The 27081-nt window shown below is 43.5% G+C and overlaps 2 protein-coding genes across 8 annotated transcripts in view; one reads left to right on the plus strand and one right to left on the minus strand.

Moving 5' to 3' along the window:
• Positions 1-2057: 2057 nt before the first annotated feature.
• Positions 2058-18136, minus strand: LOC105474600 (geranylgeranyl diphosphate synthase 1). Of its 2 annotated transcripts, none has more exons than XM_011729390.2 (4): positions 17927-18136; positions 11047-11139; positions 3376-3446; positions 2058-3145 (listed from the first exon to the last, which is right to left on the minus strand). In XM_011729390.2, exons 2-4 carry the CDS (start codon positions 11114-11116, stop codon positions 2384-2386), a joined length of 903 nt encoding a protein of 300 aa, XP_011727692.1. In that variant the 5' UTR covers positions 11117-11139; positions 17927-18136; the 3' UTR covers positions 2058-2383. The 2 variants fall into 2 exon arrangements, with proteins under 2 accessions (XP_011727692.1, XP_011727693.1); XM_011729391.2 differs by lacking the exon at positions 17927-18136 and adding an exon at positions 17539-17713.
• Positions 18137-18519: 383 nt separating this feature from the next.
• The window catches only part of LOC105474602 (AT-rich interaction domain 4B), a 168294-nt gene continuing 159732 nt past the window's right edge, over positions 18520-27081 (plus strand). For 3 of the 6 annotated variants that reach the window (XR_011610377.1, XM_011729392.2, XM_011729396.2), the window contains exons 1-2: positions 18520-18931; positions 19730-19784. Coding sequence is in view for 5 of the 6 variants with exons in the window: in XM_011729392.2 (XP_011727694.1) it covers positions 19779-19784 (6 nt within the window). In the remaining variant the exon portion in view is untranslated. Of the gene's footprint in view, positions 18932-18955; positions 19540-19729; positions 19785-27081 lie in introns of those variants that run through there. The other 3 variants (XM_011729398.2, XM_011729395.2, XM_011729393.2) reach the window with 3 other exon arrangements.

Below are 27081 nucleotides of genomic sequence, written 5' to 3' on the forward strand. Positions count from 1 at the left end.
GTGCAGGTGAGGTAGAGAAGGAAGTGAAGTAGAAAGAAGTTCACAGAGTGAACAGAGAATGGTTGATGGTTTTAAGATCTCGCCAAGTTCAGAAGGTGGTTTATGGCAACGTAACTGGCATTCATTTTTCTGTGTTAATAGCTATGACTACAGATCAAATGAAGAGTTTTGATTATTCTACAGGTAAAATGACTGCTAAAAGTCACCAATTTGGCTGGGCGCGGCAGCTCATGCCTGTAATCCCAGCACTTTGGGAGGCTGAGGCGGCTGGATCACCTGAGGTCAGGAGTTGGACACCAGCCTGGCCAACATGGTGAAACCCCATCTCTTCTAAAAAAAAAAATTAGCCAGGCAATGTGGCAGGCATCTGTAATCCCAGCTACTTAGGAGGCTGAGGTAGGAGAATGGCTTGAACCCGGGAAGTGGAGGTTGCAGTGAGCCGAGATTGTGCCATTGCACTCCAGCCTGGGCAACAAGAGTGAAACTCCATCTCAAAAAAAAAAAAAATTCTCAATTCAACGACAAACATTTCTGTTATTGACAAAGGCAAGATAAAAACGACAAACGAATGATGAAGAATACCAGGCCAAAATTAATTTGATAGGCAAGGAACAAATCTATTTAAGCAATTTTTACTACTTAAAGGTAGATATTTTAATTTGTTTCTATAGTCAGTGTTAGATTTTAAAAAATAATGATTTTTAAAGTATGGGTTCATAAAGTTCAAATTTCCATACTATAACATCAACAGTCATGATTTTAACAGGTTTCTTCATCACTATTAAAATGGGAAATTTAAACTATTTTAAAAGTTACTAAAGACAGCATCCAACTTTTCAAAGATTTAGGTTGAATGCTTGGGTGAGGATTTCTCATACCAGTATATGGTAAATAGATCCTAAGTAATATGCTATAGAACCAATCAAGCAAAACATGTTTCTAAGGGAAACATAAACTTCATGTTGGGATGTCAACAAATCAAATATTGAAATCAGCATTTTTTGGTCCTATCTCTTGGGCCACAGATGACTTCAGTGGCTTGGGTCTAGAAATTATAGGAAACGGGTAACAAGGTCAGGGTTAAGGCACTAAAAAGCGAATTAGTGCTTGATATTAAGCCTTTGGTTACTCTTCAGTCAGGCCCTCTTAGGCTAACACTTTCTTTCCTTTAATCAGGGAGATTAAAGATGCCTACTTACTTTGCATTGAAGCACCTACTGTCTTCAAGGGGGGTGGTGATGTGGGCGGGAAGTAAAAGGGCATTTTTCCATGCTTTTGTACTTGAGGTAAGAAAACAACTCTTTTAAGATTGTCACTATCAATGAGGAGGAAATATAATAAGGTTCAAAAGCTCCCTTCTAAAATACCCCATACACTTTTTCCGCTTCCCAACTGGAAACGGAATGCTGTACCCAGACACTAACCAGTTTGGGGCACACAAATGTTACAAGGGAGAAAAAAAGAATTTAGACCAGCATGTGAATTTCATTAAGCAAAGACACCTTGGTTAAAAAGCAAAACTTGGCCGGGTGCGGTGGCTCAAGCCTGTAATCCCAGCACTTTTGGGGGCCGAGACGGGCAGATCATGAGGTCAGGAGATCGAGACCATCCTGGCTAACACGGTGAAACCCCATCTCTACTAAAAAAAAAATACAAAAAACTAGCTGGGCGAGGTGGCAGGCGCCTGTAGTCCCAGTTACTCGGGAGGCTGAGGCAGAAGAATGGTGTAAATCTAGGAGGCGGAGCTTGCAGTGAGCTGAGATCCGGCCGCTGCACTCCAGCCTGGGCCATGGGGCGAGACTTCGTCTCAAAAAAACAAAAAGCAAAACTTGTGAGGTGGAGAGGAAGGAAAAAAGGAAAACGTTAAGAAAAAGGACTGGAGTGCTTACTGTTTATCATATCAGCCTTTTCATAGAAGACTTCAGTGAGGGGGTTTCCAGGGGTGACAGTGAGATATTCTTTGCAGCAGCATTTAGGAAAAAAAGAGATTTGTGGTCTTTGGGCCAGCTAGCTAAAAGAAACTGGCTTGGAACTGCCCAGATAGTACAGTTAGAAAGTGTATGGATAAAAATTCCTGGAAGCGAGTCTTTTTTATTGATGGAATAAACACAACATTGATGATAGTAGGGTAGAGCTGGTGGTAATGTCCTGTCACTGCAATTATGACATTCAAATCAGACCTACATAACTGTGGCTTCTTTTGATTCTTTCAACTTTGAATTTTGATTATCTGTACAGAGGGGCTTCTAAATGAAAACGAATTCACTTGCATCACCCCTATTCACCTATTCTGTTTCTGGAGAATAACAAATTTTTTTAAAGGCTAAAAGACAAAAAAATTGACTAAAATAAGCTATGAGGCCCAATCAAGAATGGCTTAACATTATTCATTTTCTTCTTTGAACATCTTACTTAAGTGCTTTATTAGGGCTACTAGCTCAGGGTTCCCACCACGTGCGTCAATCTGTTTATAGGCTTTAGATTCAAGCTCTCTAAGAGTATTACGAGTGTATTCAAAAGAACCTACATCCTCAAGATAATGTACACAGTATTTTTTAATATCTATGTTTTCTGTTCTCTGGCGCAAGATATTCTGCACCTGGGTACTTTCAGGCCTCGACCAAATAGCATGAATAGTAGGAAATGAGAACTTTCCCTCTGTTAGATCTTCACAAAAACTTTTGTTTTCACTATATTCTTTGGAGTGCAGATTAGCATAATCATCCCTAATTTGGAAAAAGAGCCCAAGTGTATTAAGAAGTGGTTTTAAATCTTCCTTGTAATCAGAGAACAACTGCATGAGACCTACTGCTAATCCAAACAGTCCACCTGTTTTCTGCAGCACCATAGCTTTATATTCTTCTTCAGTGGGACAAGTGTAATTATCCCTCCAGTAAATATCTAGGCCTTGTCCCTGATGGAGTTCCAAAAGCTGGCGTGTAAAAAGCTTCACTGCATCTGGGTGATCAAGGGTTAAGACTTTCTCCAAGCCAAGGAAATATACGTAATTTGCAGAATTGATGACAGACGGGATTCCATAGATGCTGTGGGCCACTGGAAAGCCACGTCGGAGTTTTGAGTTGTCTTCAATATCATCGATGAGTAAACTGGCATTATGCAACATTTCTGTCACTTCAATAATAATCTAATAAAAAAGAATTGAAAATTTCACTTATTTGAACTATTCAAAACATATACTCAGTTTAATTAACAGATTATGAAAGTCTCAGGTGTTAATTTTCACAATAAATATTTAGCAACCTCAATATAAAATAATATCTTGCATGAGGACTAAATTCAATCAAGAACTAGGAATATTTTTATGTGACAGCTATTAATTTCTTGGGGATTAACAAGATTAGAGTTGCCTAATACCTGTAGCTTGTCCTCTGGAACTTTCAGCCAATGATTAAATGCCTGTGAAAGTTTGGTTCTCACTTGTTTACCTGCAATTTAAAAATAAAATGTGACAATAAGATGAGTGTTTTGAGTATTTTAACTACAAAAAACACATTCAGAAACTTCCTTTAAATTGTTCAGACTTGCTAAATCCAGCGTCATCAATCCATTACCTACTGCAGAGCTTGCCTTGTACTGTTCAACACCCCATTCTCAATCGCTCTGAAATCCGGATCATAAAATGCACAACCTTCTAAAATTAGGGCAGGCATGGGAGACTCTAAAGTACTTCAGTGGCCAACTAGTCCACTCTTTTCATCTGAACTTGAATAAACAATTTTAAAGTAGGATGGGCTTTTAGGGCTTAGGACTTAATTTGTTCTTTTTGAAAAGGAAGCTTGTTAATTAATTAATCAAGTGAGACACAGTCTTGCTCTGTTGCCCAGGCTGGAGTGCAGTGGCATGATCATGGCTCACTGCAAACTCCACCTCCTGGGTTCACATGATTCTCATGCCTCCGCCTCCTGAGTGTCTGGGACTACAGGCACACACCACCATGCCTGGCTAATTTTTGTATATTTTGTAGAAAGGGGGTTTTGAGGCCGGGCGCGGTGGCTCAAGCCTGTAATCCCAGCACTTTGGGAGGCCGAGGCGGGCGGATCACAAGGTCAGGAGATCGAGACCACAGTGAAACCCCGTCTCTACTAAAAATACAAAAAATTAGCCGGGCGCGGTGGCGGGCGCCTGTAGTCCTAGCTACTCAGGAGGCTGAGGCAGGAGAATGGCGTGAACCCAGGAGGTGGAGCTTGCAGTGAGCCGAGATCGCGCCACTGCACTCCAGCCTGGGCAACAGCGTGAGACTCCGTCTCAAAAAAAAAAAAAAAAAGAAAGGGGGTTTTGATACATTGCCCAGGCTAGTCTTGAACTCCTGAGCCCAAACGATCCACCCGCCTCCGCCTCTCAAAGTGTTTGGATTACAGGTGTGAGCCACTGCGCCAGGCCAAGAAGCTAGTTTAGTGTCAGTTAATTGGCACTGCCTATTTTACATAACTATAGGCATTGTTAATAAAATATATTTTACTATTTAATTACTTCATAAAATTACCTCTTGAAATATCTATTTCTCCTTTAAGTTAAGGCTTTAGAGATGTGGAAGCTCTGCTTCTTTCCTTTCAAAAATGAGATTATCACACACTGAAGTATTCCCTTTTAAAATCCTGAGTTTAGTCAAAAGCTAATCTCATTATTTTGACTAGGGACCTTCATTTTCTTCCTTTTTTTTTTTTTTTTTTTTGAGACAGGGTCTCACTCTGTCACCCAGGCTGGAGTGCAGTGGTATGTTCACAGCTCACTGCAGCCTCCACCTCCTGGGCTCAAGTGATCCTTCCAGCTCAGCATCCTGAGTAGCTGGCACTATAGGTGCAAGCCACCATGCCCGGTTAATTTTTGTTTTTGTAGAGACAGTGTTTTCCCATGTTGCCCAGACTGGTCTCAAACTCCTGGGCTCAAGCGATCTGGCCGCCACAACCTCCCAAATTGCTGAAATTACAGACGTGAGTCACCTCGCTCAGCAGTATCATCTTTTTCTTACACAGAAAGCTCAAGATAGGTCTTTGTTTTTTTTTTTTTTTTTTGAGACGGAGTCTCGCTCTGTCGCCCAGGCTGGAGTGCAGTGGCGCGATCTCGGCTCACTGCAAGCTCCGCCTCCCGGGTCCACGCCATTCTCCTGCCTCAGCCTCCCGAGTAGCTGGGACTACAGGCGCCCACAACCGCGCCCGGCTAATTTTTTGTATTTTTAGTAGAGACGGGGTTTCACCGTGGTCTCGATCTCCTGACCTTGTGATCCGCCCACCTCGGCCTCCCAAAGTGCTGGGATTACAGGCGTGAGCCACCGCGCCCGGCCGGTCTTTGTTTTTTTTGAGATGGAGTCTCATTCTGTTGTCCAGGCTGGATTGCAGTGGTGTGATCTCGGCTGACTGCAACCTCCGCCTCCCGAGATCAAGCTATTCTCCTGCCTCAGCCTCCCGAGTAGCTGGGATTACAGGCATGTGCCACGACGCCTGGCTAATTTAAGATAGGTCTTTGGATAGAAGTTACCACTAGAAGTCATTGTAGCCATATATAAAGGAATGATAGATAAAAACCACGGCCAGTTCACTTAGTAAAAATGTTCTATAAATTTTCTGTTAAATGAATGCATGGTAATAACATCCTAATTTTAGATTAGGTTTCAGGAAAATGGTTACATAAAAAGTTAAAACTAAAACACTTTTTTTTTTTTTGGAGGTGGAATTTCGCTCTTGTCACCCAGGCTAGAGTGCAATGGTGCGATCTCAGTTCACTGCAACCTCCACCTCCTGGGTTCAAGCGATTCTCCTGCCTCAGCCTCCCAAGTAGCTGGAATTACAGGCGTCTGCCACTACGCCCAGCTAATTTTTGTACTTTTAGTAGAGACGGGGTTTCACTATGTTGGCCAGGTTGGTGTCGAACTCCTGACCTTAGGTAATTCACCCGCCTCGGCCTCCCAAAATGCTGGGGTTACAGGTTTTTTTTTTCTTTTTGAGACAAGTCTTGATCTGTCACCCAGGCTAGAAAGCAATGGCATGATCTTGGCTCACTGCAACCTTCGCCTCCCGGGTTCAAGGGATTCTCCTGTCTCAGCCTCCCAAGTAGCTGGGATTACAGGTGTGCGCCACTACACCTAGCTAATTTTTTGTATTTTTTTTTGAGACGGAGTTTTGCTCTTGTTGCCCAGGCTGGGGAGCAGTGTTGCGATCTTGGCTCACTGCAACTTCCACCTCCCAGGTTCAAGCGATTCTCCTGCCTCAGCCTCCCAAGTAGCTGGGATTACAGGCGTGTGCCACCAAGTCCAGCTAATTTTTTATATTTTTAGCAGAGACAGGGTTTCATCACGTTGGCCAGGCTGGTCTTGAATTCCTGACCTCAGGTGATCCACCCACCTCGGCCTCCCAAAGTGTAGGGATTACAGGCATGAGCTATCGCAGCCGGCCAATTTTTTTGTATTTTTAATAGAAATGGGGTTTCACCATGTTGGCCAGGCTGGTCTCGAACTCCTGACCTGAAGTCATCCACCTGCCTCGGCCTCTCGTAATGCTGAGATTAGAGGTGTGAGCCACTGTGCCCAGCCTATTATTATTATTTTTGAGACAGGGTCTTGCTCTGTCACCCAGGCTGGAGTGCGGTGGCACAATCACGGCTCACTGCAGCCTTGACCTCCTAGGCTCAAGACCCGCGAGTAGCTGGATCTACAAGAACAAGCCACCATGCCTGACTAATTTTATTTTTATTTATTTATTTTTTGTAGAGGCAGGGTTTCACCCTGTTGCCCAGGCTGGTCTCAAGCCCCTGGGCTCAAAAGCAATCTGTCTCACTTGGCCTCCACAGTGCTGGGATAGTAAGTGTGAACCACTGCACCTGGCTTATATCACTTAAACACATTTTTTTGAAGATGAACAACAGAGTCTCAAGTGGAATTTCATTTTTCACTTTATTTTTGAATGTTATATTAAAAAACAGTACAATATATGGCTTAGTTTTGAGGTACTACAGTTTTAATATTTTTTTCCCCTCTGATGACATGCTAATGTTTAGCCTGATACTTTTTTTTTCTTTTTTGAGACGGAGTCTCGCTCTGTCGCCCAGGCTGGAGTGCAGAGGCCGGATCTCAGCTCACTGCAAGCTCCGCCTCCCGGGTTCACGCCATTCTCCTGTCTCAGCCTCCCGAGTAGCTGGGACTACAGGTGCCCGCCACTTTGCCTGGCTAGTTTTTTGTATTTTTCAGTAAAGACGGGGTTTCACTGTGTTAGCCAGGATGGTCTCGATCTCCTGACCTCGTGATCCACCCGTCTTGGCCTCCCAAAGTGCTGGGATTACAGGCTTGAGCCACTGCGCCCAGCCTAGACTGATACTTTTAAGTTCCCCGCCCCCCCCCCCTTTTTTTTTTGAGACGGGGTCTCCCTGTATTACCTAGGCTGGGGTGCAGTGGCGTGATCTTGGCTTACTGTAGCCTCGACCTCCCAGGCTCCAGTGATCATCCCACTTCAGTCCCCCAGGTAAGCTGGGAGTACAAGGGCGTGTCACATGCCTGGCTAATTTTTTGTATTTTTAGTAGAGACAGGGTTTTGCTATGTTGTCCACGTTGGTCTCGAACTCCTGGGCTTAAGCCATCTGCCCACTTTGGTCTCCCAAAGTGCTGGGAGTACAGGCGTGAGCCACTGCGCCTGGCTAAGTTCCAAAATAATTTCTAACACTGAGGCTAATCACAGAGATCTCTCAAAATTAAAAGATTACTGCTTCCTCTTTAAGATCTAAACATTATTGTCTCTCTTTTTGGAGCCCTTCTTCCTCTACTGCCAGCTTCATCTCTCCCTAATCCCACCCTTTACCTCATCTAGGGCCCCACACTAAGGCAAATAAACATAAACATAAGATGACAGCAAGTATGAGAAATTTAAAAATAAAAATAATTTTCTTTACTACTTTCAGAAAATTCTTTTTTTTTTTTTTTTTTTCTGAGACAGGGTCTCACTCTGTTGCCCAGGCAGTGGCGTGATCTCCGCTCACTGCAACCTCTGGCTCCTAGGCTCACGTGATTCCCATGCCTCAGCTGGAACTCAGGCATGCGCTACCGTACTTGGCTAATATTTATACTTTTAGAAAAGACAGGGTTTTACCATGTTGGTCAGGTTGACTTCAGAAAATTCTGATATCATTATTATTATTTACTAGCAAGAGTAATACTACAACAGTGTAAATGACCTGGCACACCTCTAAGTTACTTTAGTAACTCGGAAGCTCTCTCTCTAAAAAAAAAAAAGCGTGTTATGTGCATAGTGCAATGTCGTATTTCTTTAGAAGTATCTTTTGAGGTTATATTCCATCATGGATCAAGAACATATTTGAATAAGAAGGTGAGGTACCTAATGATAATTTTAAGCATGTTATCTAATGCCATTATTTCCAGGTAATGAGAATTTAAAAAAAAGTCATAGAAGGTGGTCACTGCGTAAGTAAGCATTATGGTTAAAATGTAACTGTAGGCAGTCCTTGCTTTGTAAGTAGTAGAGTAAGAGACATTCGAGAGACGCTTGTTAGACTTTTGTCAGCACTGATAACTGGCTTGCTATGAATGCCAGCCCAGTTCAGCGAGTGTGAAAGTGTTCTAAAGGACGTCTGGCAATAAGAGCTGGGCAGAGTGAAAGTGAAACTGCGCCGTGTTTCTCACTGGGAGATACTGAAAAAAGTTACTAACTGCTGGATACATGTCACTCAAAAGCAGTCTCTTGGCTTTTTCTTAAACAGTGGGCAACCTTTCCTTTGAATTCTCCATTTCTATCATTCCCTCATTCTTCTGATGCATTCACATTAGCAGGCAAGTCTCTATTAGGGTCTGCCAAAACAAAAATGACACTAATTATGGTTTCCAAGGTGTAGCACAGGAGTTAGCATTCTTTCGGCTTTTATCCTTCCCAGGCTCATGAAGAACAGAAATGCACACATTACCATAGCGGTGTGCTCATAAAGAAAGGTGTATACTTTAGCACAGACATTAAAAAGTGTCTATTGAGACTGAATTGAGAGCATCATTAGAGTTTAGTCACAGTATGGGCTAAATAGGTTTTTATGCTTGTCAAATAATTTATCAACTTTTACATTATTTCTTCTTTTTTAAAAAATGTTTAAAACAGAGAGGGGGACTTGTTATGTTGCCCAAGGTGGTCTCAAACTTTTGGCCTCAAGCAATCCTGCCTTGGTCTCCCAAAGTGCAGGGAATACAGGTGTGGGCCACCACACCTGGCCTGTATTATTTCTATGAGAAATAATTCGTTTATAAATGATTTTTTTTTTTTTTTTTTTTTTTTTGAGACGGAGTCTCGCTCTGTAGCCCAGGCTGGAGTGCAGTGGCCGGATCTCAGCTCACTGCAAGCTCCGCCTCCCGGGTTTACGCCATTCTCCTGCCTCAGCCTCCCGAGTAGCTGGGACTACAGGCGCCCGCCACCTCGCCCGGCTATTTTTTGTATTTCTTAGTAGAGACGGGGTTTCACCGTGTTAGCCAGGATGGTCTCGATCTCCTGACCTCGTGATCCGCCCATCTCGGCCTCCCAAAGTGCTGGGATTACAGGCGTGAGCCACCGCGCCCGGCCTTATAAATGATTTTTTATTACAAGAACCCGTTTATTATATTCATGAGTTTTTGCTTATTATCATTTACAGACAAGGTTTTTTTTGAGTCGGAGTCTCATTCTGTTGCCAGGCTGGAGTGCAGTGGTGCAATCTCGGCTCACAGAAACCTCTGCCTCCCAGGTTCAAGCTATTATCCTGCCTCAGCCTCCTGAGTAGCTGGGACTACAGGCATGCGCCACCATGCCCAGCTAATTTTTGTATTTTTAGTAGAGACGGGGTTTTACCATGTTGGCCAGGCTGCTCTCAATCTCTTGACCTCATGATCTGCCCGCCTTGGCCTCACAAAGTGCTGGTGACCTCATGATCCGCCTGCCTTGGCCACACAAGTGCTTTACAGGTGTGAGCCACCACGCCCAGCCTCCAGACAAGTTTTTAAAGAAGCAAAATAAAACAAAAACACACACGTACACATGAGGTAGGAAGCCATGTGCAGGTGGCATGCCTTTATACAGGAATAAAGTGGGCTATGCTTCCAAATACTGTGATTTTAGATACATTATTATTTGGCTGTCAAAGGAACTAGTAGTATACGAAATGCAGTGCATGTGTGAGATACTGGAAAACGAAGACATAGAAGGTAAACTTGAACATGGATGGTAAATAAAGTGTTCTATTGTTAAACAAATCTGCCTAACTTCCCCTAATATCTAAACAGTGGAGAATTTGAATGCGTAATATCCATAAAGAATACAACCTCCAATGAGATACCAAAATGTTTTAAGTATTTTTATTTTTTAAGGTATGTTAAATCATTGGGGCCGGGCGCAGTGGCTCAAGCCTGTAATCCCAGCACTTTGGGAGGCCGAGACGGGCGGATCACGAGGTCAGGAGATCGAGACCATCCTGGCTAACCCAGTGAAACCCCGTCTCTACTAAAAAATACAGAAAACTAGCCGGGCGCGGTGGCGGGCGCCTGTAGTCCCAACTACTCGGGAGGCTGAGGCAGGAGAATGGCGTGAACCTGGGAGGCGGAGCTTGCAGTGAGCTGAGATCTGGCCACTGCACTCCAGCCTGGGCGACAGAGCGAGACTCCGTCTCAAAAAAAAAAAAAAAAAAAAATCATTGGATATGTTTTAAAGTGTGCCTTCAAAAATTACGTTTCTTTTTAAGAGACGGGGTCTCACTATGTTGCCTAAGCTGGAGTGTAGTGGCTATTCACAGGTGTGATCATTGTGCACTACAGCCTTAAACTCCTGGGCTCAAGCCATCCTCCTGTCTCAGCCTCCCAAGTAGGTGGGACAACAGGTGTATATCACTTCACCTGGCAAAAATTACCATTTAATAATGAAAAATTAGAACGTTCTATTTATCATTTTTCTCAGATGCATCACCTTAAATACAAAATCTCAATAGCTAGCAAGTCTAACCTTTTCTATTTGCTAACATTTGAATGACCACTACTGTGTGAAAATGACCCTCTATGGACTATAACTGAAGTATTACCTGGTAACTGAAGTAAGTATTTATACGGTTCTAGAAGAATTCTTTGGACTGTTTCTTGAGTCTTCTCCATTGGATTTAAACTTCAAAGCCAATCTGTCAAAAAGAAACATAAAGATCACATGAAACTAATCATCTTTGAGTATAAAACTGCAAAAGAATTTTTATTCCTTTTTTTTTTTTTTTTTTTTGAGATGAGTCTCGCTCTGTCGCCCAGGCTGGAGTGCAGTGGCCAGATCTCAGCTCACTGCAAGCTCCGCCTCCCGGGTTTACGCCATTCTCCTGCCTCAGCCTCTGGAGTAGGTGGGACTACAGGCGCCTGCCAACACGCCCAGCTAGTTGTTTTTGTATTTTTTAGTAGAGACGGGGTTTCACTGGGTTAGCCAGGATGGTCTCGATCTCCTGACCTCATGATCCGCCCGTCTCGGCCTCCCAAAGTGCTGGGATTACAGGCTTGAGCCACCGCGCCCGGCCGCAGGAATTTGTATTTCAAGGTGTTTATGAAAAGACAGTCACCCAGTTTGGTTTAAAAAGAATTTTCTGTTGCCGCGCACGGTGGCTCACACCTGTAATCACAGCACTTGGGAGGCTGAGGCAGGCGGATTGCTTAAGCCCAGGAGTTTGAGGCCAGCCTGGGAAACATGGCAAAACCCTGTCTCTACTAAAAATACAAAAAATTAGCTGAGGTGGGTAGATCACGAGGTCAGGAGTTCAAGACCAGCCTTCACACCATCTCTACTAAAAATACAAAAATTAGCCAAGCATGGTAGTGAGTGCCTGTAGTTCCAGCTACTTGGGAGGCTGAGGCAGAATTGCTTGAACCCAGCAGGCAGAGGTTGCAGTGAGCTGAGATCGCACCACTGCTCTCCAGCCTGGGCGAAAGAGTGAGACTCCAGTCTCAAAAAACAAAAAAAGAAGATTCTACATCTATGAAGCCTTGAAAACATGTTAAGTGAAAGAAGCCAATCTCAAGAGACTACATATTGTATGATTCCATCGATGTGAAATGTTCAGAATAAGCCAATCTACGGAGACAGAAAGTAGATTCGTGGTTAGGAATAGGGACTAATTGCTAATGAGTACAGGGTTTCTTTTTGCAGGGATCAAAATGTTATAAAATTAAATTGTGGTGATGGGTGCACAGCTCTGTGAATACATTAAAAACTGCTGAAATGTACACTTTAAATGGGTGGTATGTAAATTCTCTCTCAATTAGAAAATTCTTCATTCAAGTGATTATATTGGTCAAAGTGTTCTCTTGGTTTTTAAGTTTTCTTAGTCATGTAACTTATATTAAGCCTTTCCTATTTTATCAACCATAAAAGGCGTAATTTGTTGACGGCAAATGTCAAAACAACTCCAAAGAACTGCAAAGATACCTCTGTATTTAACTGATTACACTAATTAGTAAACATATCCTTTTCTAAATGAGCACTAAGATGAGTATGTTTTATGTATTTAAAATTTAAAGGGATTCTCCTACAATTAATCAATTTCAGAGATTTCTGATTTAAGATATGCATTAACTCAAATGCAATCATATTTATTAAACATATTCCCCTTTATACTGAAATCTGCCTTATTTCAATATTTCCTACAATAACACTCACGGTCTTCCTAGGGTCTCCCTGTGCTGCTGAATCTCTACTTTCTTTGTATCTGTTTCTATTATTACTTGCCCTCATATTAGGAATCTTTTTTTAACTGCTCTAGCATCTTTGGCACATTTTGGGAAGTTTATTACTTTTATCCTCTTTCTTCTGCTTCTTGGGACTATGATTTAGTCTTTAAAATCCTGAGCCCGCTTCTAACCAACTTTTCTGGCTTCATGGCAGATACAACAAAAAGGCTAAATGTAATATGGCATCTAATGGCAGTTTGTGGTTAGGGCTGTTCAATGGGTTGCACATCATTGGTTTTTGGAATTGGAAGCCACTTTAGAAAGTTATCTCAGTATGCCAGAAGATAAAGCACAAGAATATATTTGTTTAAGTGAGGGTCACTTTTTTTGAATGAAGAAAATGAAGTTGAGTTCATGTACTTTGTGTTACTCTGATTTGTCCAAAGTTCCTTTTTTGTTTTTTTTTTTTTTGAGATGGAGTTTCGCTCTCGTTGCCCAGGCTGGAGTGCAGTGGTGCGATCTCGGCTCACTGCAACCTCCCCGTCCTGGGCTGAAGTGATTCTCCTGCCTCAGCCTCCCGAATTGCAGGGATTACAGGTTCCCGCCACCACGCTCAGTTAAATTTTTTGAATTTTTAGTAGAGATGGGGTTTCACTATGTTGGCCGGGCTGGTCTCAAAACTCCTGACCTCAGATGATCCACCTGCCTCAGCCTCCCAAAGTGTTGGGATTACAGGTGTGAGCCACCATGCCCGGCCTGATCCTTTTTTTCTAAGTCTGGGCCAGAGACTTAGAAATCTTCAATTTAAATACGCATCTTGTATGATTCTGATACAGCTGCCTGAGAATGTTAGGGGAACTGGAAATAGGTTGCTTACATGGTACCACACCACACCGCAACTAAGCGGGTGTGGGCTACTGTTATTTATTATAACAGTGGGGATGTGTTCCTTGCTTTTTTTTTTTTTTTTTTGAGACGGCGTCTCTCTTGGCTCATTGCAACCTCTGCCTCCTGGGTTCAAGCAGTTCTCCTGACTCAGCCTCCTGAGTAGCTGGGACTACAGGTGCCCACCACCACGCCCAGCTAATTTTTCTATTTTGGTAGAGACGGGGTTTCACCAGTGTTCCTCGATTTCTAAATTTGCCCTAGTAACTTCATAATGTTAAGTAACAAAAGTCATCTTTTATAGCCTGGTCACCTGATACTATGATCGCATCACTGACACTCTCAGGTGTAAGGCGATTCTAGTACTGTAACTTCTTGCTGGCACTAAAATTAAAAATGTAAAATATACTTAGGAGCAGAATCTGACTTTTGTGGATTTATACTATAAATTAATCCACCAAAGACAAGACTTTTGCACATATTTCAGTTAATAAACACGATTTATATACATGTAGCCAAGCAAATCCAAAGATCCTGAGTAAATACCGACAGCGTGCCACAAAAGTAAAATTTCCAAAATCTTGCACTTGTGTGTTTATTACAGACTATTCATAATAGTAAAATCAACCTAAGTGTCCATCAGTAGATGACTGAATAAAGAAAATGTGGTATATACACAATGAATTGTTATTCAGCCATTAAAACAAAATGAAATCATGTCATTTGCAGCAAAATGGATGGATAGCCCTTACCTTAAGTGTAACAAGTCAGACATAGAAAGACAAATAGTACATCTTAATTATAAATGGGAGCTAAATAATGTGTATACATGGACATGGAGCATGGAATGATAAACAATGGAGATTCCAAAGGGTGAGAAGGTGGGAAGGAGGTGGATGATGAAAGATTACTTAATGGGTACAATGTGATTATGTGGGTGATGGACACCCTAAAAGTCCTGACTTCACTACTACGCAATCTATGCATGAGATAAAACTACACTTGTACCCCATACATTTACACAAGTAAAAATAAACAAATAAAAAAAACCCCAAACCAAAATCTAATTATTAGTGCTAGCATTCCACTTTTCCGGCACAATTACGAGTGTAGAAGTGCTGAGACTACCCAATTTAGTGACTATCGGGTATTTAATGTTCCTGTTTTGTAGCAGTCAATGAATACAAGGGTAAAATGGTTTGAACCACATTGTCTCTGTAATGTAAATGTTCTTCTGCTATGAAATGAGACTTGTAATATGGCAATAGGAGAAAAGAATAAAACTTCTACATATGTATGCACTGTTAGGCAGTTGGCAGGCACATGATAATGGATGGCTGAAATAATAACACACACATATAACCATCAACTATGCAAGTGCTTTGATGCTTCCCCATACTGTAAACCATCTCACGGATCACATAAACCTTTTGAGAATATGATGAAAGCTATGAATCTTCTAAAAAAAAAAAAGGCCTGTGTATGTGTTAATACGCTCCAACACAAATGTATGCACTGCTGCAAACACTTACAACATATCACCTCTCAGAGATCATGTAGTCCCTGAATCGTTTACACGCACCTCAGATTAAGATCCCCAGCTATTCAATATCTTTACCCTTCAATGCCAAGCAAATATTCATGTTTGTGTTATAAGTTAAGACATAAATTCCAGGCCGGGCGCGGTGGCTCAAGCCTGTAATCCCAGCACTTTGGGAGGCCGAGACGGGCGGATCACGAGGTCAGGAGATCGAGACCATCCTGGCTAACACGGTGAAACCCCGTCTCTACTAAAACATACAAAAAAGTAGCCGGGCGAGGTGGCGGGCGCCTGTAGTCCCAGCTACTCGGGAGGCTGAGGCAGGAGAATGGCGTAAACCTGGGAGGCGGAGCTTGCAGTGAGCTGAGATCCGGCCACTGCACCCCAGCCTGCGCGGCAGAGCAAGACTCCGTCTCAAAAAAAAAAAAAAAAAAAAGACATAAATTCCACTAGCTTAACTCTTTATTGAAGGCAGATTACAAATGAAAATTAAAGCACAAAACTAGTGTATAGTTCAGGTTACTCTTCAGGATTGAAAGGCATATTTTTTTGTAGTCTGTTCTCATCTATATCAAACAATCATAAAAAAATCAGCACTCCACGAAAAGAAATCATTTTAACAAGAGAAACATTTCAAAGAGAAACATCCCACATGGGAAATTTCTACATCCACCTTGACTAGCAATCAATACCAAAGACGTCACAAGGAAAAAGAGGCTCATAAAGAATCAAATAAGTGAAATAATCAATATACCTATTGGTAATATTAGGCAAATACTTATTAAGGTAACCTATTACCTATACTATTTGATCTCTGACCCGTTACCTTATTATCAGGGATTGAAGTATAATATTAGGTAAATCCTTATTAGGTAACCTATTATCTATAACTTATTATCAGGGATTGAAAAAAAAAGAAGATGCAAAACAGGAAAAATAATGGCTTAGATAAAAGATTATTATCGAACATCATTAAAGGTAGAATTTAAAAAGCATCTCATATACTTATCTATTTATATGTCAGTACCTATCTTTTCTCAACTACAGGTTAGGAGCAAGAATCACGTTTGTATATTTTCTCACAGCCTTCAAAACACATTTGACTGAACTTAAAGATCAATGAGATAGAGCTTCAGAATTCCCTTTTGTGTCAGGATCTCTAGCAGGTGTACCCTGTTGCATAGAAATCAGAGCTAATCTTTGTTTCAATTTGTAGAGAGCTTTGTGGTTGATGTTATTTTTCAACTTAAAACACTAGTCATGCTTTTTTAAAAAAAAATTATTTCCTTTGCTCACTTAGAGATGTTTAAGAATACTCACTTAACAAGTCAATTTCCTTTCCCAGAGGATGTTTACATACAAGTATTTTCAGTGGTATGAAAACATAAGAACCTCAATTTTTCTAGGTAACAACCAACTTGCCTTGCGTCTTCTTAAGCCTAAAGGATTCTACACACTGCGGCACATACTCTCACTCGCCTTTGTTTTAAATCAAAGGATTTCCCAATTTATCACAGCTGGAAATTTCAGCTATCACGTACTAAACTTAAATGTAAGGAGGCATTAGTGTGTGTTACATGAACTCTACTAGTTTCCTTTTAGAGTGAATAAACTACTCAATACCTCAGTGAGAGTCTGAAACTTCTCACTTTCAAAACTAAAAAGCTGCCAGAAATTTGTTCAAAGGGTGAATCCATAACTATTATCACAAACTCTCCATTCCTGTCACCATGTGCACTATTACGGCAATAGCCTCCTCGTCGGGCTCCCTGCATTTGCCTCTTTAACTCTTCTTTTTTTCGCGTCCTCTACTCTTCAGCCAGGGTGACATTCCAATCGGAGTCATCTCTCCCTTCTAACTGAGATTCCTTGGAAGATATCCCATTGCTATTAGGACAAAAACAAAACTCCTTCACAAAGTCTATAAGGTTCCACACTCCCCCTCATCCCCTCTCTCCAGGCTCAGTTCTTCACACTGGAAAAACTCCCTTCCGCCACAGGGCTTTCCGACAAGTTAGTCTTTTTGTCTGGAATGTCCTTTCCTTTTCTCTTTCCTTAGTTAACTCCCGCTAGCCCTTCAGCTCTCAGCTCGATCCTCACTTGCTCAGAAACCCTTCCTTTCCCTCCCTAAATAAGCCAAATTCCCTCACATTCTCCTATCACCGCGGAACTCTCCTCTGGAGCACTGCCACTGCGGTAATTTCACATTGTTTTGTTCAGCATCTGTCCATCTCGCCAGGCGCAGGTCTACGAAGGCAGAGGCCACCCCAGTGGTCGGCGCTCAGCAGCCATGAAAAAAAGAAAGCGCCTTCTAACGCGTTGGACGATGAAACCAGGGCAACAACCTTGCGTCTAAAAAGCGAACATCCCATGCAAACGACTTATCTTTTCAAAAGGAAGGGCCTGGTTTGAGAATGGCTAAACAGAGACATACAAATGTGAAGCGCACCCTGAATCCTTCCACTCATACTCCGGGAGAAAGACGATGGATCTCAAAGAGCCTGATATAAGCAGGGAATTTCTATCACTTCGAGGCCGATTTTCCACAGCGGCTGGGCAGAGAACTGCAAACGTCTACAGTGCTAGCACAGAGTCCGGAGGGAGAGAAACGGTGAGGTTTCTGCTTCCTCCTCGCTCAGATGCTCCCTTCCGCCGCATTTGGCCAACCCTTCCTCCTCCTCCCCGCTTAAAGCCAGGGGATGGAAAATTCATACACAATCCGGTTCAGCATCCGGGTCCTCACTCTCCTTTCTTTCTTTCCTCTCTGCCCCGCCTCCCAGCCTCCCCCTCCCTCCTTCCCATCCGGGTTCCCCCCAGCCGCCGCCACTGCTGCTCACAGTTCAACGATGATATCACGACTTTCACGCCGCCGGTCCGGGAGTAGCTGTACCCCGCATTAACTTCCTATTTTATAGTGTGGGCTTAGGCTCTTCCCGATGCCTACATGAATCCCTCCCACTACTTCACCACACAACTCTCCGCCCTCCTCAGCCGCCAGCGACACCGCATTACTCGGTGCAAGAAAATGCGCCATCCCGGTCACACTGCGCAGGCGTCGTTGCCACCTCCCTACTGCTTTGTTGCCCCGCCCCTTTCACCCCTCCTCCTCTCCGGTCCACGCTGGCGCAGGGCATTGCGGGCCTTGCAGTTCTCGCGGACGCGGATTTGAGCGTTGGCCCCAGAGGCTGGACTTCATTTCCCAGGAAGCCTTGAGGCGTAACTCTCTGTTTCCATAGAACTGGTGGGAAAATGGCGTCGTTGTTTGTATCCAGCGACCAATAGGAACAGTGTATAGGCGGGTTCTAAAGAATTTTAACCAATCCAAGGTTGTCTAAGAGGCCATCCGGGAAAGAGGTAGGGGAGGGGGAAAAAATCTAGGGGAGGGGAGAAAGGAAGGGGGGGGACCTAGAGTCGGGGTGGGGGGAAGCGATGTTTGCCCGTCAGTCGAGTCCGGAGTGAGGAGCTCGGTCGCCGGAGCGGAGGGAGAGTCTTGAGCTTCAGCTTGCCGCTGCCACGGCCACCGCCTGGACCTTTCCCCGGAGGGAGCTGCAGAGGGTCCATCGCCGCCGTCCTCTGGAGGGCAGCGCGTTTGGGGGCCCGGACCTCCAGTCCGGGAGGGATTTTTCGTCGTCCCCCTCCCCCCAACCAGGGAGCCCGAGCGGCCGCCAAACAAAGGTACCAGTCGCCGCCGCGGGAGGAGGAGGAGCCGGAGCCTCTGCCTCAGCAGCCGCTGGACCCGCCGCCCTTCTTCCCCATCTCTCCCCCAGGCCTACTGGTTTTGGGGGGGAGGAGGAGAGAGGGAACTCTGGACGTGCCAGGGTCAGATCTCGCCTCCGAGGAAGGTAGGGACATTTTCTGGGGCTTTCGTGGTCTCCTAAAGGGGTTCTTTTGGGAGTCGCTGGGCCCGACCGAGGAGCAGAGGAAGATCGCGGTGGTGGTCCTGCGGCACCCGAATTCGGGGCCTCGGCCTTCCGGGAGCCCCCACCCCCCGCAGCCGCTGTGTCCGAGCCGCCCCCTGGCTGGGCGGCCGCACACTCAGCGGTTTAGCGGCCGCGGTCGGGGGCCCGGGCAGGGTGGGGGCCGTTCCGCCTCCGGGGCCCTCGGCCCTCACGTTGTCCCTGCGGCGGGGCCAGATGTTGATCCCGCTCCCACTTGTCGGGTCTGCGCCCGGAACGGGACGTGGGCAGGGGCTCTGCGGCGGGCCGGTCCAGCCCGCGGCCCACAGGCCCTCCTGGGCCCTCGGTGGCCCCCGGCGGGCCTCCACCTCGGACGCGGCGCATGGGGGCGCGGACTCGCTCGGCCGGGCGCTGAGGCCCGCGGGGAGAGCGGCCGGCCCCACGCCGGACGCCGGGCTTGTTGTGAGTTTCTTCTCTGACAGAAATGGCGTCATTGTCGTAGACGGGAAACTCCGTCGGGTCTCGACAATGGGGACGGGAAGCTGCCGAGCTGTGTAGGTGGCTGGGTTTGCGGGGATGGCGGGGCCAGAGGGAGCCCCGAGTCGGCGTGTGATGGTTCGGGGGCTGGCGCCTGGTGCGGCTCTTTCTTCGGGGTTCGGGCGTCGCTCGGTTCCTTCCCTCCGCCTCCGCCAGTGCAGAGGGGTGCCTGTGGTGTTGACTGGGTGTCTTTTGTTTCCCCTCCAGGTGCAGGTGAACCCGGTGTTTTAGAGAATATCTCGGTCCCAGAGTCATCATGAAGGTAAGATTGCCTGCAGAATACGAATCTCTGGGGTTATCGAATTCAGGAAGTAGGGGGTTTGGCCGAGGTCGTCGTGTGGGGCTTCCGAGTTTTGCAGAGGAAGGTGTGTTTGGTGGCTTGGTGACCGAGCCCTTCCCCAGAGAGACCGGGGTCAGCTGGCGGGCTTTGCTGTGGAGTTGGAGGCAGTTACAGGATATCTCAACTGAAGATGATTCTCCCATATTGAACCCCTCTTTTTGTAGGGAATGAGAGGAATAACGGCATGAATTAAAGTGTTTTAAAAGGTAAAATAAAAAGCAGGTCAGGTAATCTGACCCTGGAAACTGAACTGTATTGTGGTTCTATCAGTTACACTGATGAAAGAAAATCTTATCTATTGTGTGAACAGTACTGTAAAATTTTAGCAGAAAACTCTTTGATTCGTCACAAACATAATTTAATTGAAAGATTTAAAAAGATAATTTTGGTGATCTTTACACGATTCAGAGATACCAATTGTTTCTTGTATTTCCAGGCACTTGGGGTTATGTGGTTTATTTTTCTTTATTGATCTGGTTCGTCTGCAAATAAGTCAGAGGCTCTGTTGCATTATGATGTGTGGAAAACTGATGGCCAGGTTCCTCTTAGACGTAAACATGTTAACTGAGTGGAGAATAGGGTCAAAAAATTTGCTTAATTGTTGGAAGAAATGATAACCATAAAAATACAGTTTTTTTGGTCACTTGAGAGAATATGTATATGAATGCTGTCTTTTTTGTTTTAAACACATGCTGGAATGAAACCTTAGATTTTTGAAAAGTCTAGATTCAACTGGTGGAACTTAGACACTAGCTTGTATTTTTTCATCCATTACAAATTCAAAAGTGCTTGAAAAGGGTAGAGTGTTCACAAGTGTAGAAATGCAACAGATAGCATGTTAGAATATCAACGTTATCTACTTTTGACAGTTTCTTTGAACTATTTTAAAAAAATTTCACTTGTCCTCAGAATCAAGACGACTCGGACAGTACTGCATCCAAATTAAAATTTGTAATACCTGTGGTTGCAGAAGGTAAAAGCTGTGGCTACTTAAATTTTGGTCTACTATACAGAGTAATTAAGTGTAGTCTAATTTTTTTTAAGGTTTTCTCTTTGAGTTTGGGATGCTGTAAACTACCTGAAACAGTTTATTCCTATCTCATTTTCATGTAAAAGAAAACAGCATCGACATGTTTCAGGAATGAATCCCTTTTGTTAGTCACAAATCTTAGCTATAACTCTCGTGACCTGTGTAAAACAGTGAAAAGTGCATTTATTAGGTAACTCATACATGTACCTTGATGTTGGGTGAGAATTTCTTAAGAAAAGTTTTGGTTTGAATAATAATAAGTTCAGAAGCTGAATAAATAAACGGTTTAGTTTGGAGTAAATGTAATCTGTCACAGTTCCCAGTGTTGTAGTGCCTGTCACTTCTTAGGTGCTCTATAAACGTTTGGTTAAAAGAAATGTAGTTAGGTTGAAAGTCTTTGAGATTAACATTTTTTTTTTCTTCCTTTCGTTTCCTTTTTTTAAAAACTAGTCTGTTTAAAAAAATGAAAGTATGTTGGAAACTTTAGCCTTAAAAGTTTCTTGGTAATACTAGCCAAATGCAAATTTTTTGGTATCATTTTAGAGATACTAATTTTAAGTGCTCAGCATTACATTCTGCCTTTTTTTTTGAAAGGACTTTTATTGTTAAAAGGAAAAAGTTACTAAAATAAATTTCTAACTTTATACAAGAACTTCCTGTTATTATAAGTATAGCAAATCTTCTCTTAGAGTATCTGCTAGTACTTAGCTTATTTCTTACAACTTTATTTCTTATGTGATAAAAGATGAGTAGCTTCTTGTAATTTGTATTTTGCTTTAGCAAAAATTGCGATTCAGAATCTATTTCATGTTGAGTATATTAGGCCTAAATTTTCTTTCTTTTTCTGTGTGTTCCCAATTTCTTTTTTTTTTCCTTTTTGATAGTCTCACTATTTCACCCTGGCTGGCACGATCTGTAATTCCCACCTCCCGGGCTCAAACAATCCTCTCACCTTAGCCTCCTGAGTAGCTGGAACTACAGGCACACCTGGCTAATTTTTGTAGTATTTGTAGAGATGAGATTTTGCCATGTTGCCCAGGCTGTTCTCGAACTTTTGGGCTCAAGTGATTCTCCCGCCTCAACCTCCCAAAGTGCTGGGATTACAGGCAAGAGTCACTGTGCCTGGTGTAATTTCTGTATTACGATGATCATTGAGCTATAGAAGGTTTTATGCCATTTATTGGATCTTACCAAACATATTTATACTTCGGAGCAAGCTTTTAAGTTTGAATTGTCTATTGTATTAATGACAACAAATCTTTAAATTGTATTAAGTGACAGTTTATTGAAGTGATTGAAAGTTAGATTATGTAGTAATACTTTTTAGGTGTTTTAAAGTTTAAGTGTTACATGTTTTAGCAGTTTTCCCATGTACTACCTTTAAGAATTTATGTAAATACATTCCCATTACTAATATAGACTGTGTTACTTTTTTCACAGTGTGTTTTTGAGGAATATGTAATACATAAGGAATTAGTGCTATAACATAGACCATGATGTTGGTGTTATGTTGAATTTATTTTTCATACTCTTGATAGACTTTTAAAAATCAGTGGTACCAGCTGGGCGCGGTGGCTCACGCCTGTAATCACAGCACTTTGGGAGGCTGAGGTGGGAGGATCACCTGAGGTCAGGAGTTTGAGACCAGCCTGGCCAGCATGGTCAAACCCTGTCTCTTCTAAAAACACAAAATTAGCTGGGCATGGTGGCACACGCTTGTAATCCCAGCTATTCGGAAGGCTGAGGCAGGAGAATTGCTTGAACCCAGGAGGCGGAGGTTGCAGTGTGCTGAGGTCGTGCCACTGAACTCCAGCCTGGGCGAAAAAAGTGAACGTCTCTCAAAAAAAAAAAAAAAAAAAAAAATAAATAAATAAATAAAAATCAACAGTACCATGTTATAAGGAAGTGGTAGATTATTAAAGTTTGTAAATCATTTTTTTTATTTATGAAGAGTAAATAAGACATTTTTACTTATGAAGAGTAAATAAGACATTTTTATTATGTCAGGTTGAGTTTTACTTTTTTTTGTTTTTTAAGACGGAGTTTCGCTCTTGTTGCCCAGGCTGGAGTGCAATGGTGCGATCTCCACTCACTGCAACCTCCGCCTCCCAGGTTCAAGCAATTCTCCTGCCTCAGCCTCCCGAGTAGCTGGAATTATAGGCAGGCACCATCATGCCCGGTTAATTTTGTATTTTTAGTAGAGACTAAAGGTTTCTCCATGTCGGTCAGGACCACTTGAACTCCTGACCTCAGGTGATCTGCCTACCTCAGCCTCCCAAAGTGCTGGGATTACAGGCATGAGCCACCGCACCCGGCTAATTATTACTATTTTTAAATCAAACTTTTTTTCCTGTATCTATATTTGTACATGTTATTAATGTCTTTCATTACATAGCAGTAAATTTTCAATCAAAATGGGCTGGGTGGGCTGGACATACCAGAATCTTTAGAGGATGAGTGATTTAGATGATTATACTTTGGCAGGCATGGTGGCTCATGCTTGTAATCCCAGCACTTTGGGAGGCTGAGGTGGGTGGATTACTTGAGGTCAGGAGTTCAAGACCAGCCTGGCCAAAGTGGTGAAAACCCCGTCTCTACTGAAAGTATAAAAGAATTAGCTGGGCATGGTGGCACATGCCTGTATTCCCAGATACTCAGGAGGCTGAGGTAGGAGGATTGCTTGAACCTAGGACGTAGAGGTTGCAGTGAGTCGAGATGGTACCACTGCACTCCAGCTTGGGTGACAGGGAGACCCCATCTCAAAAAAAAAAAGAAAAAGAAAAAAAGATGATTATATTTAGAATCCATGTAGATTGAATTTTTCAGATGTACTTTTCTTCAATAATGATTGGCTTAGGCCACATGAAAATAATGGATTGATTACAAATTCCCTTTTTTAATACCCTGTGTGTGTACATGTTCTCTCTCTCCCCCCACTTCTACCTTTCTTTCTCTTTCTATCCACTCTCTCACTCCCTTCCCCTCTCTCCCTTCTTTTCCATCCCTCTATCATTTTTTCCTTCCCCTTCTTCCTTCTGTCTCACCTCTTTCATAAGTCATTCATTTAACCACAACCCCTTGCATGTGTCAGGTAATACAGAATGAAGGTGGGTGAGGCATCTAACCTGCTTTCATGTGTCAGGTAATATAGAATGAAGGTGGGTCAGGCTTCTGACCTGCTTTCAGGGAGCCCACAGTGTAGAAGAAGATGCAGATAAATAAAGCAAAACTCTCAGGATATCGATTTATGAGTATTCTGACATAAAATAATTGTAGGAAATGCTACGAGAGAACAGAACAGAAGAGGACAGCTAAATCAAAAGATCTCTGGAAAGTTTTCTGGTAGAGTTGACTTCTAAGCTGAGTGTGAAGGCTTTTGCTAGGCAAAGAAGGGAAGAAAATAGTTTTTCAGATAGAGGATAACGTACTGGAAAATGAACAAAACAAGGTGAAGTATCTGGAAAGTGTAAGTAATTTGGTGTGACTGAATTAACTTAAAACGTTGTATGTTTGGGTAGGAATAGAAGGGCAGTGGTGGGAGATGAAGCTGAGTCAGGGAGTCGAAAATTTTCTTGGCCGGGCACTGTGGCTCACACCTGTCATCCCAGCACTTAGGGAGGTTGAGGCAGGTGGATCACCTGAGTTCTAGACCAGCCTGGCCAACATGGTGAAACCCAGTCTCTACTAAAAATACAGAATTAGCAGGGCATGGTGGCATCCACCTGTCATCCCAGCTATTAGGGAGGCTGAGGCAGAAGAATCACTTGAACACGGGAGGTGGAGGTTACAGTGAGCCGACATCATGCTATTGCACTCCAGCCTGGGTGATAAGAGCAAAACTCTGTCTCAAAAAAAAAAAGAAAAAATTTTCTTGAAAACTACATGGAATCATTGAAAGTTGTTGAGAATTGTTTGAATCTAGGAGCTGGAGGTTGCAGTGAGCTGAGATCGGGCCACTGCAAAACAAGGGGAGAGCTGAATGTAAGGATGGAAATTCCAGGTAAGAAGTCCAAGTGGAAAGTGAATAAGGGCCTGAACTAATGCAGTGGAAATGGAGCAGAGAGGATAGATCTGAGCCTTTTAGAAGTAGAATTCAGGGCCAGGCACGGCGGCTCACACCTGTAATCCCAGCACTTTGGGAGGCCGAGGCGGGTGGATCACGAGGTCAGGAGATCAAGACCATCCTGGCTAAAACAGTGAAACCCTGTCTCTACTAAAAAAATACAAAAGAGAAAAAAGCTGGGCGTGGTAGTGGTCACCTGTAGGAGGCTGAGGCAGGAGAATGGTGTGAACCCGGGAGGCGGAGCTTGCAGTGAGCCGAGATCATGCCACTGCAGTCCATCCTGGGCGACAGAGCAAGACTCCGTCTGGAAAAAAAAAAAAAATTAAGTAGAATTCAGGACCTAGTAACTCATCCTGGGGTAGGAGGAAGATGGAGGGTTTTTTGTCTTAGGAAATTAGATAGATATTACTGTCATTTGAAGCATACTGTCGTTGGACATGCTAGTTAAGATGTAAGAGTAAGTAGGTAGGATGAAGTCAGAGGCTTGGGTTAGTCTGGTGTGAATGTTAACCTGATAACTATGATATTTGAAGGGATTTAAGATCCATAACATGGCAAATTTTGTGCTATAAATTTGTGGTCTTTTTGATGAATAGGTAATCTTGTAAAATACTAACTTGTTTTCTGTCCAGATTGCTAAATCTTTGGTTATTGTAATTAAAAAAAATACTAGGTGAGTACCTGTGTCACTGACGAATGTGTTTTTGCCAAGTCTGCCAGTGAATTCAGTCATTGAACACATTGTGTACCTTGTACCAGACATTGTTCTGGATTTTGAGGATGCAGCAGTGAATGGAACAAGAGTTCTTACCTCATGGGTTACTTTCTACTATGGTGGACACACGCTAAGAAAAAAAATAGTGGTAAGTGCTTTGAAGAGACATCATACGGAATCAGAATAAGAGATTAGAGTGACAGAGGGTGGGTTACTTTAGGTGTTAATAGAGGGCCTTTTTGAGATGACATTTAAGTGTGCTGTGAAGCGAGTGATAGAGTGAGCCATTCAGGTTTCTGGGGGAGGAGCATTCCCTACAGAAAACAAGTGCAAATTCCCTGAGATGGAATGTGTTTGGCATGTTTGAGTGTGATAAGTATTTAAGGAACATGAAGAAGGCCATCAGGGCTGGAGTGGTAGGAGAGGAGGCCAGAGAGGGTCACGAAGGGCCAGTACAATTATAGGGCCTTATAGGACATGGTAAGGACTTGAGTAAAATCTGACTGTGTTAGGAGCCCTTTGAAGGGTGTTGAGTGAAGTGATGAGATAAACATTTTCACAAATGTTTGACTGCTGGGTAGTGAACAGATCATGGGAACACAAGAGTGGAAGTAGGGAGATCAGTCACAAGGCTGTCAAGCTAGTCCTGGGAGAGATGGTGGTGAGGAGAATTAGTAGTATTGGGAATATATTTGAAGATGGGATGATTGGATTTCAATGGATTGGGTGTGAAGGGAAAATTCTACTTGCTGCAACTTGCAGATGTATGTCCTCCCACAAGTGCCCTCCCTCCTTTTTCTTTGAGATGGAGTCTCACTCTGTTGCCCAGGCTGGAGTGCAGTGATGCAATCTCAGCTCACTGCAGCCTCTGCCTCCTGGGTTTAAGCAATTCTCTTGCCTTAGCCTCCCTTGTAGCTGGGATTACAGGCACCTGCCACCACGCCCGGCTAATTTTTTTTTTTTTTTTAATATTTTTAGTAGCGATGGGGTTTCACCGTGTTGGCCAGGCTGATTTTGAACTCCTGATCTTAAGTGATCTGCCTGCCTTGGCTTCCCAAAGTGTTAGGATTACAGGTGTGAGCCACTGCACCTGGCCGCTCTCCCCCCCCTTTTTTTTTTTTTTTTTTGAGACGGAGTCTCGCTCTGTCGCCCAGGCTGGAGTGCAGTGGCGCGATCTCGGCTCACTGCAAGCTCCGCCTCCCAGGTTCACGCCATTCTCCTGCCTCAGCCTCCCGAGTAGCTGGGACTACAGGCGCCCACAACCGCGCCCGGCTAATTTTTTGTATTTTTAGTAGAGACGGGGTTTCACCGTGGTCTCGATCTCCTGACCTTGTGATCCGCCCGCCTCGGCCTCCCAAAGTGCTGGGATTACAGGCGTGAGCCACCGCGCCCGGCCTTTTTTTTTTTTTTT

The sequence above is a fragment of the Macaca nemestrina genome, chromosome 1 (genome assembly GCF_043159975.1).
Source record: "Macaca nemestrina isolate mMacNem1 chromosome 1, mMacNem.hap1, whole genome shotgun sequence".
NCBI classification, from domain to species: Eukaryota; Metazoa; Chordata; class Mammalia; order Primates; family Cercopithecidae; genus Macaca; species Macaca nemestrina.

Excerpts from the sequence above, each read along its gene's own strand:
- LOC105474600 (XM_011729390.2), bottom strand. The coding sequence starts at position 11,116 with ATGGAGAAGACTCAAGAAACAGTCCAAAGAATTCTTCTAGAACCGTAT. Across the intron at positions 3,447-11,046 it reads ATACTTACTTCAGTTACCAG|GTAAACAAGTGAGAACCAAA; the intron begins GTAATACTTCAG and ends TTTAAATTGCAG. Across the intron at positions 3,146-3,375 it reads TTCCAGAGGACAAGCTACAG|ATTATTATTGAAGTGACAGA; the intron begins GTATTAGGCAAC and ends CTTTTTTATTAG.